Genomic DNA, 14,149 nt, shown 5'->3' with positions numbered 1-14,149 from the left:
CAAAGTAACCTATTTGTTTGGGAACAAATCTGGAAAAAGAAGTTATTCCTTGCTTTCAGGAGAAAAGTTATTTTATTTTCGGTATCTATTAAATTATACAGATTTCGGATTAGATGACGTCTGTTTCAGTTCTGTCTTTGACTTGCAAAAGCAGCACTATTCTAGGAATTGAGAGATCACTACCATCACAATTTCACACCAGTAGATGGCTGCAATACGCTACTTCTCTAGACTTCAATTTAACTCAATTTGTTTTGTTTGAAGGTCTTCCCATCTTCATTTAGCATAAAGGCTGCACTTGGAAACCTGAAGATAAGTGATGACACTCTTAAGAAAAACCATCCATACTATTGGGTCTGTGACATGAGAAATCCAGAAGGCACTTCTTTTGTTGAGGTCAGCTGTTATCCTCTTCTTTTTGGTTAACATAGTTTGGAACTTATTCCTGAAGTAGACTGTTTCAGAAATAACCCTAGATGAAATGAGATATCTTATTTATAGAACTGTATTTGGAATGTTAATATTTCTTGTTTTAGTTATGTTGGGTGGATCAAGTGAGGGGTAGAATCAATCCACACGATAGGCCATGCCACTCTTTGTGTAAACTTAAAACTTTCTGTTGAACTGTGTTAGAGTGCTAATTGATGATAGTTTTGTTACTGTTATTCCTTTTGTAGATTGATTTCACGTCATTCAGTGTTGACGATGAAGACTATTGTGGTTATGACTATAGCCTCACAGGAGAGCTCTCAGAAGTTAGGATTGTGTACTTGAATCGTTTTGTTCAGGAGGTAGAATTTAATTCTTTGTATCTATCTTTTTAGATTTTTTTTTTTTATTTATGACTGAGTTGGGAATTTTTTTCTCTTTTCTTCTGCATCAGATGATAGGTTATTTTATGGGGCTGGTACCAAGAAATGTAGACAGTATTGTCAAGCTTAATGATAATGTGACAGACTCAGAGAAGTGGATTAGTAAGACCGATATAGAAGGAAGCCCTGCTTTTAAACTTGACCTCTCTCTGAGTCGACCTATAATTGTGATGCCTCGGAGCACTAACAGCCTTGAGTAAGATTTTTAAAATAATTACTATTTATGTTATTGTAAGAGATTGTTTTTTCTGTTTCACTTAGTTCTGTTTGCCAAACAAATAGGCATATTCTGATGAAAGGCAATATGGTATGTAATACTTCTTGTCAACTGATGTGAGTGATTTTGAAATGCAGCTTCTTAGAGCTGGATGTAGTCACTATAACTGTTGAGAATACCTTTCAGTGGCTTGGTGGTGATAAGAATGATGTCAATGCTGTCCATCTAGATGTAATGACCATAAAGGTGACTTTTGCAGCTGTTAATATCATTAAGTTAACTTGGCTTTGGTATCTGGTACCAGTCTGTTGGTACTGGTATACAATGTATGGGGTTTTCATTTTAATGGAAATCGGTGGATGATTCCACTTCTTTTAAAAAAAAAAGTTAACTTGGCTTTGGACAAGGTGTTGACACTGCTGTTTTCCTACAAGGGAATGGGGGTTCAAATCCTGCCAGGTGTAAGGACTAAGGGGTGCTGGGAATTTAGGAAATTTCACAAGAGAGATTAGAGAGGAGATAGGGAGCATTAGGATGCAGGGCCTTGCCCCTCTAATGGCCTCATATCAGACAAGAAAAAGATAACTTGGTTTACCTCATGTGAATGAGCATTTCCCAGTTTAATCTATTTTGTGGCATCTTAATGTATACAAATTGGTCAGATTTTAATTCTTTTGAACAGTGGTTTGTTCTGGCTTGGTAGCGTACATAGTGTGCCATTTTGTAACATCATGTGATCCAAGTTGTTTGTGTTGTTTTCCTTTCAGGTGAAGGACATTAACCTGAGTATTGGCATCGACATGGAGCGTGGAGAAAGTATAATTCAAGATGTGCATGGCCTCTCTGTTGAAATAAGGCGGTCTCTCCGTGACTTGAGTCACTTGATGCCAGCTGTTGAGGCTTCTATTAAAGTACCTATAATTATTTTGCTTCACTGTTTAGTTATAGCATATCTATTTAACAATGCAACCTTGTAGAACTCTTTTATTGGTGAAGTTTGGTTTCTTATGTTTTGAACAGCAGCAATCTGTTTAGTTATAGCATATCTATTTAACAATGCAACCTTGTAGAACTCTTTTATTGGTGAAGTTTGGTTTCTTATGTTTTGAACAGAAGCAATCTTCATGTTTGAATTATGTCTCCCAAAGATAAATAATATATTTCCTCCAAAAGGATAAATAATGTCAGACTAGTCTAAAACCATGTGATAAACTATTTTGCTTAAATTTCAGCTTATTCCAAATGTATATGTTTTTTTTGGAAATCAAAACCTAGCGTGTGATAAGCACAAAAAACCCGTTAGATTTATCCTCTCTTCAGTTAAAAAAATGGAGACAATCTTCCATCTGAAAAGCACTGCTTAGTTTTGGATTCATTTTCCTCATCTCTATGCAGATGGAAGTTTTAAAAGCATCATTATCCAACCGGGAGTATGAAATCATAACTGAGTGTGCATCATCCAACTTCTCTGAGACTCCAAATATTGTGCCTTCCCTTTACGATGAATTGTCTCCTACCACAAGCACTGTTGCAGTTGCGCCCTCTTCACTTGCTATTCCTGAAGCTGCTGTGGAAGGACCCAATCAGGAAGATGTGGTAGTGCCATGGATAACTATAAAGTGTTCGGTTATGGTCAAGCTGATTGAGCTTTCATTGCATTCAGGCTCATCAGGAGATTCTCCTCTGGCTACTATACAAGTACGTTAATTAATTATTACTTCTGTATCTAATTTTCTATTCATACATCAAATTAGGAGTATGAACAGTAAGTTTTTTTTTTTTGGTGTGCGTAGATGTGCAGGTTTTCTATATTTTCTATTTGTCATTTTGTTAACTCTGGTTATTTTTATCCTTTCTCATTCAATGATGCAATTTTTATATTCAGGCTACTGGAGCGTGGCTCCTATACAAGTCAAATACACTTGAACAAGGCTTCCTTTATGCAACGCTCAAAGGTTTTTCTGTTTTAGATGACCGTGAAGGCACAAGAGAAGAATTCAGGCTTGCCATAGGAAAGTCGAAGAATGTCAGTTCTTCCTCTAGTTATGAGATTGGAAATTACAGCGAACCCATACCATCTCCAGTCTATCAGGAAAAGTCTTTCCATAAGCAGCTTGGTTTCAAGCCGATCCCTTCCATGCTTATTCTGGATGCCACATTTAAAAGGGATTCAACTGACGTGTCTCTGTGTGTCCAAAGGCCCAAATTTCTGGTTGCTCTTGATTTCTTAGTGGCTATTATCGAGTTCTTTGTCCCTTCATTTGGTGCAGTGCTATCTAAAGAGGATGATAACGATCTACCAGAGGTTGTCCCTGCCATAATCTTTGTAGATGAGATATACATGCAAGAGTGTTCTGTTCTTTCCATCTCAGCTCAGAAACCGTTAATTGCTGATGGTGAGGGATTCAGCCATTTTATATATGATGGAAAAGGTGGAAAGTTGTTACTTCAGGACAGAAATGGGGAGCTTCTTTCAGGACCAAGCCCTGAGACCTTCATCTTTGTGGGCAGTGGAAAAAGGCTCAGATTTAGAAATGTCACCATAGTGGTAATTTACTACCTTTTCATGTTCTACATGTTCAGCACTTGCACTGACTGGTAACATTACTGTACAAGTCGGAGAATAATTGCTTTTATAAGCCAGCACTAGTGTTTTGCCTTTTGGTTTAATTTTTAAGTTTGCTTTTTGTCTGACTGGAAGTTCCACAGATCTGATTTTGTTTGAATGTTTTCTAATCTATTTTATTGTAGTTTTGTTTATTTTGTTTGCTTATTATGTTAGGATGGGGAATACTTAGACTCATGCATATCCCTTGGAAGTGATAGCTCATATTCAGCATCAGAAGCCGATGGCGTTTATTTAGACAGAGCGCAGAGAGATACCGAGCGTGGTGCTAGTGTAGACAGAAGGCGTGTAACTGTTCAACAATCTAATGCTCCAACAGAGACTATAGTACAGATACAGGTAGTGTTGGCTAGTTTATAACTAGGATATAGTTAGGTTAACTTGAGGGAACATCCATCAATTCTTCTCTTAACTAGATATTTTCCAATCGAAACTTTGGAACCAAATATACACTCATGAAAACTTCATGTTCGTTGATTCTTTACCCATGGCCTGTTAAATTCACTGTACATTGTGATTAGTTCAATTTAAAAAAGCGACAGTTGTACCCTTTGACTTGCATTTTTTTAGAAGAAACTGTCAAAAATCATTTCCCGTTTATCTTGACATGCTGAGATTCAAACCTCTCCTTTGTGTAGTACCTCTCAACGTCCTTTGCCAAATTATTACTGTGCGATGAGGAAACAAGGCCCAAGGAGTTAAAAAAAATAGGCATTGATATGGTCATTTAATTTCTAATACTGATATTAAGGAAAGGTGTCTCCTACTGGTAAGGTTTTTGTTGATCATCACCATAGTACTTCACTGACACTGAAAATGAGATGAATAACATACTTCTTCCTTGTTCTGCTTCATAGGCAATTGGGCCAGAACTAACCTTCTTTAGCTCATCAAAGAATATCAATGAGCAATCTGCACTCTCTGCCAAAGTTATTCATGCTAATACAGATGCATTTTGCAGGTTTGTATTTTTGTTCATGTTTCCTTTAATGTACCTATTACTTTGTGTGGCTTACAGGAACTTTTTTTTATTGCGATATTTGAACTATGTAAAATAAGAAGTCCGTTAGGTGGATACTTCTAATTTGTTGAAATCATTAGTTTGTTCAGATCACTGAATTTTGGTTTGATGAAGGTGGACCTGTAGATTTTTAGCTTTTTGGCCTTCAGGTCGGTCAATCTTTTATCTATCTTGGGTTTGCATGTTTGAAGCTGCTTGAGTTAAATTTGGATTTATTGAGGTTAATGTTAAATTTGCACGTAGCCGTTATTTTCGTTATGGCTGCTATCCCGGGCATGAAAAGACCTGAGGTTGGTTGTTGTTATTTCCAGGATAGTAATGAAGGGAGACAGCTTGGAGATGAGAGGGGACATTCTTGGCCTGAAGATGGAGAGCAATGGGATTAGGGTTCTGGAGCCTTTTGATGCGTCCCTAAACTACTCGAGTGCCTCTGGAAGAACAAACATCAACCTTGGTGTCTCTGAAATATATATGAACTTCTCCTTTAGTATACTTAGGTTGTTCCTTGCTATCCAGGATGACATATTGTCATTTATGCGAGCTTCATCGAAAAAAGCAACTGAGCTCTGTTCCCAGTTTGACAATGTTGCTACTATTCATGGTATAGCTTCCATTGCTATCCACATTTTTTTTTTTATTTGACCCTGTGACCTTTTGGATAGCAGTACACTGAAACAAAAAGTACATATAAGGATGTTGTCACTTATGCAACCAGCTAGTATGTACTAGAATTGGAAATCATTTAGGTTGATTTGGCACATCTGAGTCCTTTGCATCAATACTGCTTTTGACTGGTACAGGTTGAAATCCTTGAATACATTTACCAGTGTCAAGCTTAGAGGTAGCATATTGGAAAAACATATATCTTTCTCCAAAGAGTTTATTTATTTAGTCTTTTTTTTAACTGTGTGAAAGCAAAAATTAACTATCAGGCCATGGTGACCGAGTGTATGCTTTTTGGCGACCACGAGCTCCATCTGGATTTGCAGTTCTTGGGGATTGCCTCACATCACTGTATGTGCATTCTTTTAGGAGATTTCAATAGTTTTTTCTGTATTTGGCCAATGCCTCTGATACATAGGCTCACATGTTAGTACCAGCATAATTCGGCATTTGTTTTGGGTTTTATTCTGATTCTTTCAAAATTTGTATGAAAAGCCTACTCTTAAGCACAATTTAACCATACACCACATGAAGCACCAAAACAAGGTGTTTGTTGAAAAATAGCTTAAAGTTTAATATGCTGAACTTATAGAGTAGATTGTGGTCCTTTTACCACCATGAGCTCAAATAAAATGTTGTTTTTGTTTGGTATAAGAAAATAGATGAACATTTTTCACTTTGGTTACATTCACTTACTTTTTATTATTTTCCTATGTTAAGGAACGAGCGGCCAACAAAAGGAGTTGTTGCTTTGAACACAAGTCTTGTAAGGGTCAAGAGGCCTGTTGCGTACAAACTTGTGTGGCAAGATAGGCCCCTTGTTGGAGAAAATGATGGGTGTTCCATTTGGTATCCTGTTGCACCAAAGGGTTACGTGGCAGTTGGTTGTGTTGCTTCAGCTGGAAGCAGTGAACCACCTCTGTCTTCAGCTCTGTGCATATTAGCCTCCTACGTATCTTGTTCAGCATTGAAAGATTGTATTGTGCTCAAAACCAATGGGTAAGCTTTAAACCTCTCGTGCATATACAAGGGCCAGCAGCTCTGACAGCAATGGCAGTCTCCTGTAAGAATGGAAGATTATTTTTTATTGCTTTTTTTTGCATTGGAACTTCTATTTGTTAAGTCGAACATCTTGATTCTGTGTAGAGTGGTTATCATATTTCAGGGGTTAGAAGCCAAGCTACAAGTAAATGTCCTTATACTCTGTTTTTCCTTTATGGATTATTGTGATTTTATATATAGGAGAAGTGCTTCCAGTATGGCATTCTGGCGAGTGGACAACTGTTTCGGATCCTTCATACTAGAAGACTCTGAAAATCTGCATTTAGTTGGCAAAGCTTACGACCTGCGCCACATGCTTTTCAAGTTTAGCTCAGATCCATCCAGAAATGCTTCTTCAGGAACACATCATCAAAATTCTCAAAGATTTAGCAGTTCTGCTCGAATAGAAGGAGATGCATCATTTTCATCTGGCAGATTTCTGGAGGTGGTAGAAAGCCCCAAGCTGGTATGGTGGAACAATGGCACGTCTTCCAGGAAGAGGCTCTCTATTTGGCGTCCAGATGTCCCATCTGGGACGGTTTTCCTTGGGGATATTGCTGTACAAGGGTAAGCTTTATTTGCTGTGGTCAGGATTTTGGATAATGCAGTCAATGCAAAGGCATATATCATGCTACCGTCATGTATTTATCATTTTTTACTGATAGTGATGATGATGGCCAATGATATTGGTCATTACTATATTCTCTTGTATAATATATAACAGATCCCGTCTTCTTTAATCTGATCAATGGAATAATGCTCAACTGTAGGTATGAACAGCCAAATTCTGCAATTGTTCTTCGTGATACAGGAGACGAGGCCTTACTCAAACCCCCCGTCTCCTTCCAGCTTGTTGGTCGTATCAAGAAGCAACGGGGCACTGATGGCATTTCTTTTTGGTACCCCGAACCTCCAACTGGATACACATCTCTGGGCTGTATTGCATCAAAAAATGTACCCAGGCCTGATGATTTCCCCTCTCTACGATGCATTAGGAGTGATATGCTGACCAGTGGCAACTTTCCTGAAGAAAGCATCTGGGACTCAACTGATGCTAAGGTTTCAGAGCCTTTTAGCCTTTGGAGTGTGGAAGGGGATTCACTTGAAACTTTCATTGTGAGAAATGGGTTGAAGAGGCCTCAGAGAAGGCTTGCACTTAAGCTGTTGGGCCCGCCAGAGTCAGGTGGATCTGCCAGCATGGTTATTGAGGCCGAGCTCAAGGCTTTCTCTGCGGCAGCTTTTGATGATTATGGGGGCCTGGTAAGGCTATTCTAGACTGGAATTTCAATTGTCACACACACACGCGCATGTCACTGCAGGCAATGAATTGCACTAGATAGGATATCAATTGAAGAGAGAAAAAGTAATTAACAGATGAGCAACAAAGTGTATTTGAAAAGAACAATGCCCAAAAAAACATCAAAACAGAATTAAAACGAGTTTGTATTGGAATGATGTAACTAGTCTATTGTGCTTTGTGGAGTCTAGTCCTGTGTACTGACTAGAGGTGGCAATTGTTTGGGTCGTGCTGGGTTCAGGTCGGGTCAGTATGACTTTTGAGAATTGTTGGGTCATGGGGAGGGTCAGGTTTGGGGTTGTCCAGTTTTGGGTCACGTCTGGGTTTCGGGCGGTCGGGTCGGATTCGTTCAGTTTGACTTCCCAAAATTTCGGGTCAGGTGGGGGTCGTTTCGGGGTAGATTGGGCGGGTTTTTCGGGTGAGTGAGACTTGTGTATAAAGTAAGAATAAGACAGCCCAGATTATGTTCGGATTGGGTTGAGTCGGGCTTGAGGTCGTTCCAAGTCTGGATCATGTTCGGGTCTCAGGTTGGGTCGGGTTTGGATCAGTTTGACCTTCCAAAAATTTGGTTCAGGGTGGGTAGGGTCGGGTCAGGTCAGATTTTGCCACCTCTACAGAGTGCCAACTCATTGTGAGATATATGTTTGTGCTGAGTTAAATTTCTATACAGATGATGCCATTGTTTGGTGTATCATTGGATAGTATTGGATTTAGCTATCAAGGGAGGCCAGACTACATGAATGCAACTGCCAGTTTTTGTCTTGTTGCTAGGTCCTTTAATGACAAGAGTGATTCTTGGGAGCCCCTACTTGAACCAACAGATGGGTTTCTAAGGTATGGCATCGTCTCCGTCTCTCCGAGTTATGCTTTTGTATTGGATTAATGTCATGGATATCTATACCATGCTTTAGTGTAAACTATCTATTTTGACTATTTCCTTTGCTCTTTGGTGGGGTTATTTTGAGGTTCAGTCACTCAACTGGAGAAACTTTAAGGTTAATTGAAGACCGTGTTGTTATTTGGCGTTCAGTTGCTGTTTGTCATTGTTAAGCTGGTTAATTTAACTGAGGAAACATTGGATTAGATGGATGTTCAATTGTACATTTCAGATTTGGGAACTGCAATCTTTAATTTATGGTCAGATTGATAAGCTTTTCTGGTGTTGGGAACTGCAATCTTTTATTAAAACATCTTCATTTTAAGATGGAGTCTGAACAACTTGAACCTGTTAATCAGATGTATATGTGGTTGAATTATGTATAGTTGTATACTTGTATACATTCTTGTATTCTTGACTATCAAACCTATACTTCTGACAATGGATTTCAGGTACCAGTATGATATGAACACACCAGGAACTCCTACTCAGCTCCGAATGACATCAACAAGGGATCTCAATTTGAATTTATCTGTCTCAAATGTGAATATGATATTTCAAGCCTACTCTAGCTGGTATAATCTGAGCCGAGTTGAAGAAACATACAAGCAGACAGTTGAGTCTCAAGCCACTTTTCTCTAATCTCTATATAATTAGATTTTAAGTTTTGGTTTAACGAAATGCTTTATTATCTCTGGTACATGTTTTGCAATTTTTATCAGTTGATATTGTTATTATTATGTTTATTTAGCCATTTACAGTTAACCATCTGTGTATGATATAATGCTGGTTAAGCTAATCTATTTTGGGCATGATGTGAGCTCTCAAATGAACTGAGTTAACAAATGAAAAATTAATAATTCAAGTAAATAAAGAGAAAAAATTTAAAATAAATTCAGTAAGTACAAGTTATTTTTCCTATGATCAATTTATTTATAAAATGTATCAGGAGGTGTCTTCTCCAGCTAATGGTGAGAGAAGAGTTCTAGATGTGCATCATAGGAAAAGTTACTATATTGTCCCTCAGAACTACCTCGGACAGGAAATTTATATACGGGGTGCTGAATTGAAGGGTTTCCCTAGTATCATAAAGCTTCCTTCAGGAAATGAGCACCCTATTAGAGTCCCAATCCCAAAGAACTCGCTGCATTCTCACCCAAAGCAGAATGATCATGAGGTCTCTCGGTCAATGATAACTGTTGTTGTTGCTGAAGCGGAGGTGATAATATCTTTCTTCCTCTCTCTCTCTCTCTCTCTCTCTCTCTCTCTGAGAAACTTGGCAGATGATTCCCTCTCTTTCTATTGGTAACTTGAAGCAAAGAGGATTACCATGCATGCCCATATCAATCTTGATTGATAATTGTTGGGGTACAGTTGGGTATCCCTGATGACCATTTCAAGACTGTACTGAGCAGTACCGTGGTATCTGGTACTTAGCAGTCCTTCATTTTTGGGTTTATTTCTGTTAAATAATTACAATTATGGTTTAGCAAGCCAGATTGGATATTTGAACTGTAGTGTTTTCCTTTACTTCTCGCCATTGACTTTTTTCCGTTTGTAGTCTGTTAAATAGTATAATTTTATGTACCTCTCAGATCGAAGTACCGAAAGGGTTGTCAGTAAGTGAGTACATGGCAGTAGTGCAGCTTTATTCTAGCCATGCATCAGAGACACCTGCTCAGAAGCAGATTGCTCGTACCTGTGCAGCCCTTGCAGAGCATTTGTCGGAGGGGTTAGCCACAGTTAACTGGAATGAGATGTTCTTCTTTAATGTTTTGGGAACAGTATGTCATCTTGCACTAGTTTTTGAATTTTTAGCTGGTGTATTGACATTAAGTGTTAATGAGGTTTTCTTAAAGGCTTGATGTCCAAGTCTCAACTGTAAAATTTCAAGTGCAAAGTTTTAGCTTAATGAGAAAACTAAATTAACAAGTTTTGATATCTTTTTTGTTTCTATATTGATATATCTCTCAATTTTGAAACCTTTTCACAGGACGATTATAGGCTTGAAATTGCTATAACAGATGTGGGAAGAGGTATTGCTTTTATTGGATTTTCAATTGTTTTACTATTCTGTCAAAAAGTTCCACTATTTTCTCAGTTTCTTCTGATCTAAAGTTATAGCTTTGCTACTTGGGACGTGTAAGTAAATATTCTATATGCAGGGGAAACTGTGAGCTTCTTTTCTTCTCCTTTAAAGGATTTGGTGTTTGACCTGTCTACTGGGGACTCCCATGGCACAAATTTCGAAATAATATGGAGGGATCTTGTCTCGACAAAATTGCATGTATGCTCTCATTTGTCTATTATATTAGATCCGTATTGGCTACTTTGATTTTTTACTCTTGTTTGTTATAAGCTGACTTAAAAAATGGTTAAAGGAACATTGGTAATATGAAATACTTGCTGTCACAAAAAAGAAAAACAGACAGAAACAACTCAAAAAACATTCAAGTGTTGTAAATTAGAACCAGGCAAAAATGTTAAGGTTCAATATAGAGGAAGAGTGTAAAAGCAGGTATACTTTTGGCAACTGCCAAATAGCTGTATCATGTTTACATTGTTCGTGCAGCTTGATAAATTACTGTATATGGGCGTGATGATGGTGGACCAAAAGTTGCAATTGAAAATCTCGTGTTGTTGCTGCTTCACAAAATAAAAAGAGAGAGAATCTTGTGTCATTGGTCATCATGTACCGACATATATGCAATCATCTAGTTGGTAGCTTGGTAATTTAATTTGTTTTTGATTGTATGTAGGGAAATTGCAATAACACTGTTGAGACGCATGCAAGAATAAAGTTTGCTGTAATGAGATCAGGCAGACCAAAAACGCAACAAGTAGACAAACTGCCTCAGAGCATCAGCACCATACCTGGACTCCAAATAAGCCCATCAAGGGATGGTCCATGGACAACAGTGAAGCTAAACTATGCCACGACAGCCACATGCTGGAGGCTTGGGAAAGATGTCATTGCCAGCGAAATGACTGTCAGAGACAGTGACCGCTATGTTACATTGCGGTCACTTGTATCCGTAACTAATAACACCAATTTTGTTATAGAGGTTCGATTGAAGGGGAAAATGATTGAATCTGGTGATTTGGGAGTTGATGATGTCAGGATAGAAAGTGATGAGTTGGTCGAGTCACAGAAGTACTTGCCTCCGAATGGATGGGCAGATGACCAGAATCAGGTAAATTGTTATTCCTGTTTTGCTTTTAGTCAAGGAGTCTGATTGGCAAGAACTAGAATTGTGCACTTATATGGTGGAGCTGGACCTACCTGGTCATATGTTGTTGGTGAAGTATTAATTTCACTTTGGTTGATCCTTGAATAAATTTTTTTCTTTTCTTCTGACAAAGCAGCTGCTTTATATTTTTGAACTTTTATTGTAGAGATATCTTCTGTGAGTACGTGGTTCCCTGGCCCAACACTTGGATATTAATATGCAGTAAAATTAGGAGCCTGTCATATAAAGTCGTGACCTCATGCCTGAACATGATACTAACCAACCAATTTTTAAAAGCTTAAGCTGACACAATCCTTTTTTATCTTGTTATTTTACTGGTAGGATCGACAGAGTGTTGAGTTGCCAAGTGGCTGGCAATGGACGGATGACTGGCACCTTGAAACACAATCAGGCTCGACAGATGATGGATGGATCTACACAGAAGGCAAAGATAATAGACGGCAAAGAAAGTGGATAAGGCACCGTAAATATAACTCACATGATGGACACCAATATGTATCAATTGGAGAGGTCAAGCCAGGAGCTACCATTCCACTGCCTTTACCAAGTCTGATCAATCCTTCTCTGTCTTACTCTCTTGAAATTAGACCAACGAGCACTGATGATTTGATGAATTATGCATGGAGTATTGTCAAAGAGGGAAGTGAGAATGAACCTGATGAGATTTGTGTATCAAATTTGGTTGAGTCTGACAAGCTCTTGTTCAGTTCTCTACTAGAGGGGTCACGTTCATCATCGGACGGGTTGAGTTGTGTTTGGTTTTGTGCGAGCATCGATGCAAAAGAGATTGGCAAAGATATTCATTCAGATCCGATACATGATTGGAACATTGTTTTCAAGCCTCCTGTATCTTTGGCTTATTTCCTCCCTTTTCCATCTCAATATAATGTTCTTGTTGGTAATGAGCTTAATAGGGAACATGGTATTTCCGTGAATGGTACAATTGCTCCTGGTGCAATGGTCAGTATTCACAATGCAGGACCAAATGATCCTCTTTACTTATCTCTTCTTCCCCAAGGAGGGTGGGAGCCATTGCATGTAAGTTTGTTTTGCAGTCTTTTTTGAAATTCCTTGTGATATTTTTAATAATTATCGTTGTGTTGTTTTGTTTGAAATATGAACTGATTACTAATATGATTTTTTGTTTGAAGGAGCCTGTCACAATTTCACATCCAACCAAAGCACCTTCTAAATTTATCAATCTCAGAAATACATTTTCCCAAAGGCAAGCAACTTAAATACTTTGTTGTTGTTTTCACAAGCAGCGGAGTTTATTCGTAAATTTTCCAATGCTCCAATTTTCAAATCTCTTGTTTCAATCTTTTCTTTAAAACACCATCCCAGGACCGTTCAAATCACGCTGGAACACAACTACGACAAGGATTGCCCTGTAGCGAAGGTGACACGAATATATGTACCATATTGGATATCATGCGCAGGACTACCACCGCTAAGCCTGCGTGTGATGGATATAACTGGGAAGGAGAAAACTCGTTTTCCGCGGATGTCTCAATCTGCGAAAAATACTGAGAAAAATAATTGGAAAGTAACACCAGATGAGATGGTTGACGGTTACACTATTGCTTCTGTGTTGGGTTTCAAGGGATTGGGAATGTCAGCATCAATTGTTACTCAAGGGCAAGAAACTTTTGGGCCGGTCAAAGAGATTATGCCCCTAGGCGACATGGTAATTCTCTTTTCTCTTTTTCTTAGGAAGCTATGGAAAATCTGCCAGCAAATTGGGTGTTTTTATTAAAAGATTAGGATCTGGTACTGGTACACATATTTATCTGTTTGTTATGTTCTATTAAGCCAAAAATAAAACATTGTGATCAAATCTGCCTGCATTCCATATTTGGTGATGCATCTAAGGGCTCTTATGTTTATGATATGCTTTTTTGTTCTAGGATGGTTCAATCGATCTTCTGGCTAGAGATGTTGATGGAAATTGCATGAAAATTCTTGTTTCCTCTAAGCCCTCCTCTTTTCAAGCAGTTCCTACTAAGGTAACGAACTTGCTACATGGAAATTCCGAAGTTTTGATACTTAACAGGAATAGGCCATCCTTTCTGCTTGTATTGGGCTCACTTGTTTCTCGCTTTATTGACTGTTTCTTGCTTTTACTTGGACTTCTTCCACATATGTAGGGATAAACTTAAGTACATTGATTTGATTTGAATTAACATATCATAGGGTTATAAGCTTAACTGAGGATTTTGGAGAATCAGTACTTCACTGGTGGTAACTGGTCAGGTCCAGTAACTTAGAAGTTTATCATAATTAC

General features: G+C 38.3%; 1 protein-coding gene across 1 annotated transcript in view; it reads left to right on the top strand.

Moving 5' to 3' along the window:
- The window catches only part of LOC144551710 (pleckstrin homology (PH) domain-containing protein), a 34,792-nt gene that overhangs the window by 13,109 nt on the left and 7,534 nt on the right, over nt 1-14,149 (top strand). Inside the window, exons 26-50 of the mRNA XM_078299782.1 lie at nt 265-396; nt 678-791; nt 884-1,068; nt 1,227-1,335; nt 1,857-2,000; nt 2,485-2,787; nt 2,975-3,637; nt 3,872-4,054; nt 4,573-4,676; nt 5,048-5,337; nt 5,669-5,750; nt 6,120-6,398; nt 6,642-7,007; nt 7,211-7,700; nt 8,408-8,571; nt 9,067-9,229; nt 9,564-9,833; nt 10,210-10,398; nt 10,608-10,650; nt 10,780-10,901; nt 11,374-11,808; nt 12,187-12,903; nt 13,017-13,090; nt 13,210-13,552; nt 13,773-13,871. Coding sequence (XP_078155908.1) covers nt 265-396; nt 678-791; nt 884-1,068; nt 1,227-1,335; nt 1,857-2,000; nt 2,485-2,787; nt 2,975-3,637; nt 3,872-4,054; nt 4,573-4,676; nt 5,048-5,337; nt 5,669-5,750; nt 6,120-6,398; nt 6,642-7,007; nt 7,211-7,700; nt 8,408-8,571; nt 9,067-9,229; nt 9,564-9,833; nt 10,210-10,398; nt 10,608-10,650; nt 10,780-10,901; nt 11,374-11,808; nt 12,187-12,903; nt 13,017-13,090; nt 13,210-13,552; nt 13,773-13,871 — 6,063 coding nt within the window. The remainder of the gene's footprint in view (nt 1-264; nt 397-677; nt 792-883; nt 1,069-1,226; nt 1,336-1,856; nt 2,001-2,484; nt 2,788-2,974; nt 3,638-3,871; nt 4,055-4,572; nt 4,677-5,047; nt 5,338-5,668; nt 5,751-6,119; nt 6,399-6,641; nt 7,008-7,210; nt 7,701-8,407; nt 8,572-9,066; nt 9,230-9,563; nt 9,834-10,209; nt 10,399-10,607; nt 10,651-10,779; nt 10,902-11,373; nt 11,809-12,186; nt 12,904-13,016; nt 13,091-13,209; nt 13,553-13,772; nt 13,872-14,149) is intronic.

Source organism: Carex rostrata, chromosome 3 (genome assembly GCF_964058835.1).
Source record: "Carex rostrata chromosome 3, lpCarRost1.2, whole genome shotgun sequence".
Taxonomy (NCBI): Eukaryota; Viridiplantae; Streptophyta; class Magnoliopsida; order Poales; family Cyperaceae; genus Carex; species Carex rostrata.
This window is presented reverse-complemented; position numbering and strand designations above follow the sequence as displayed.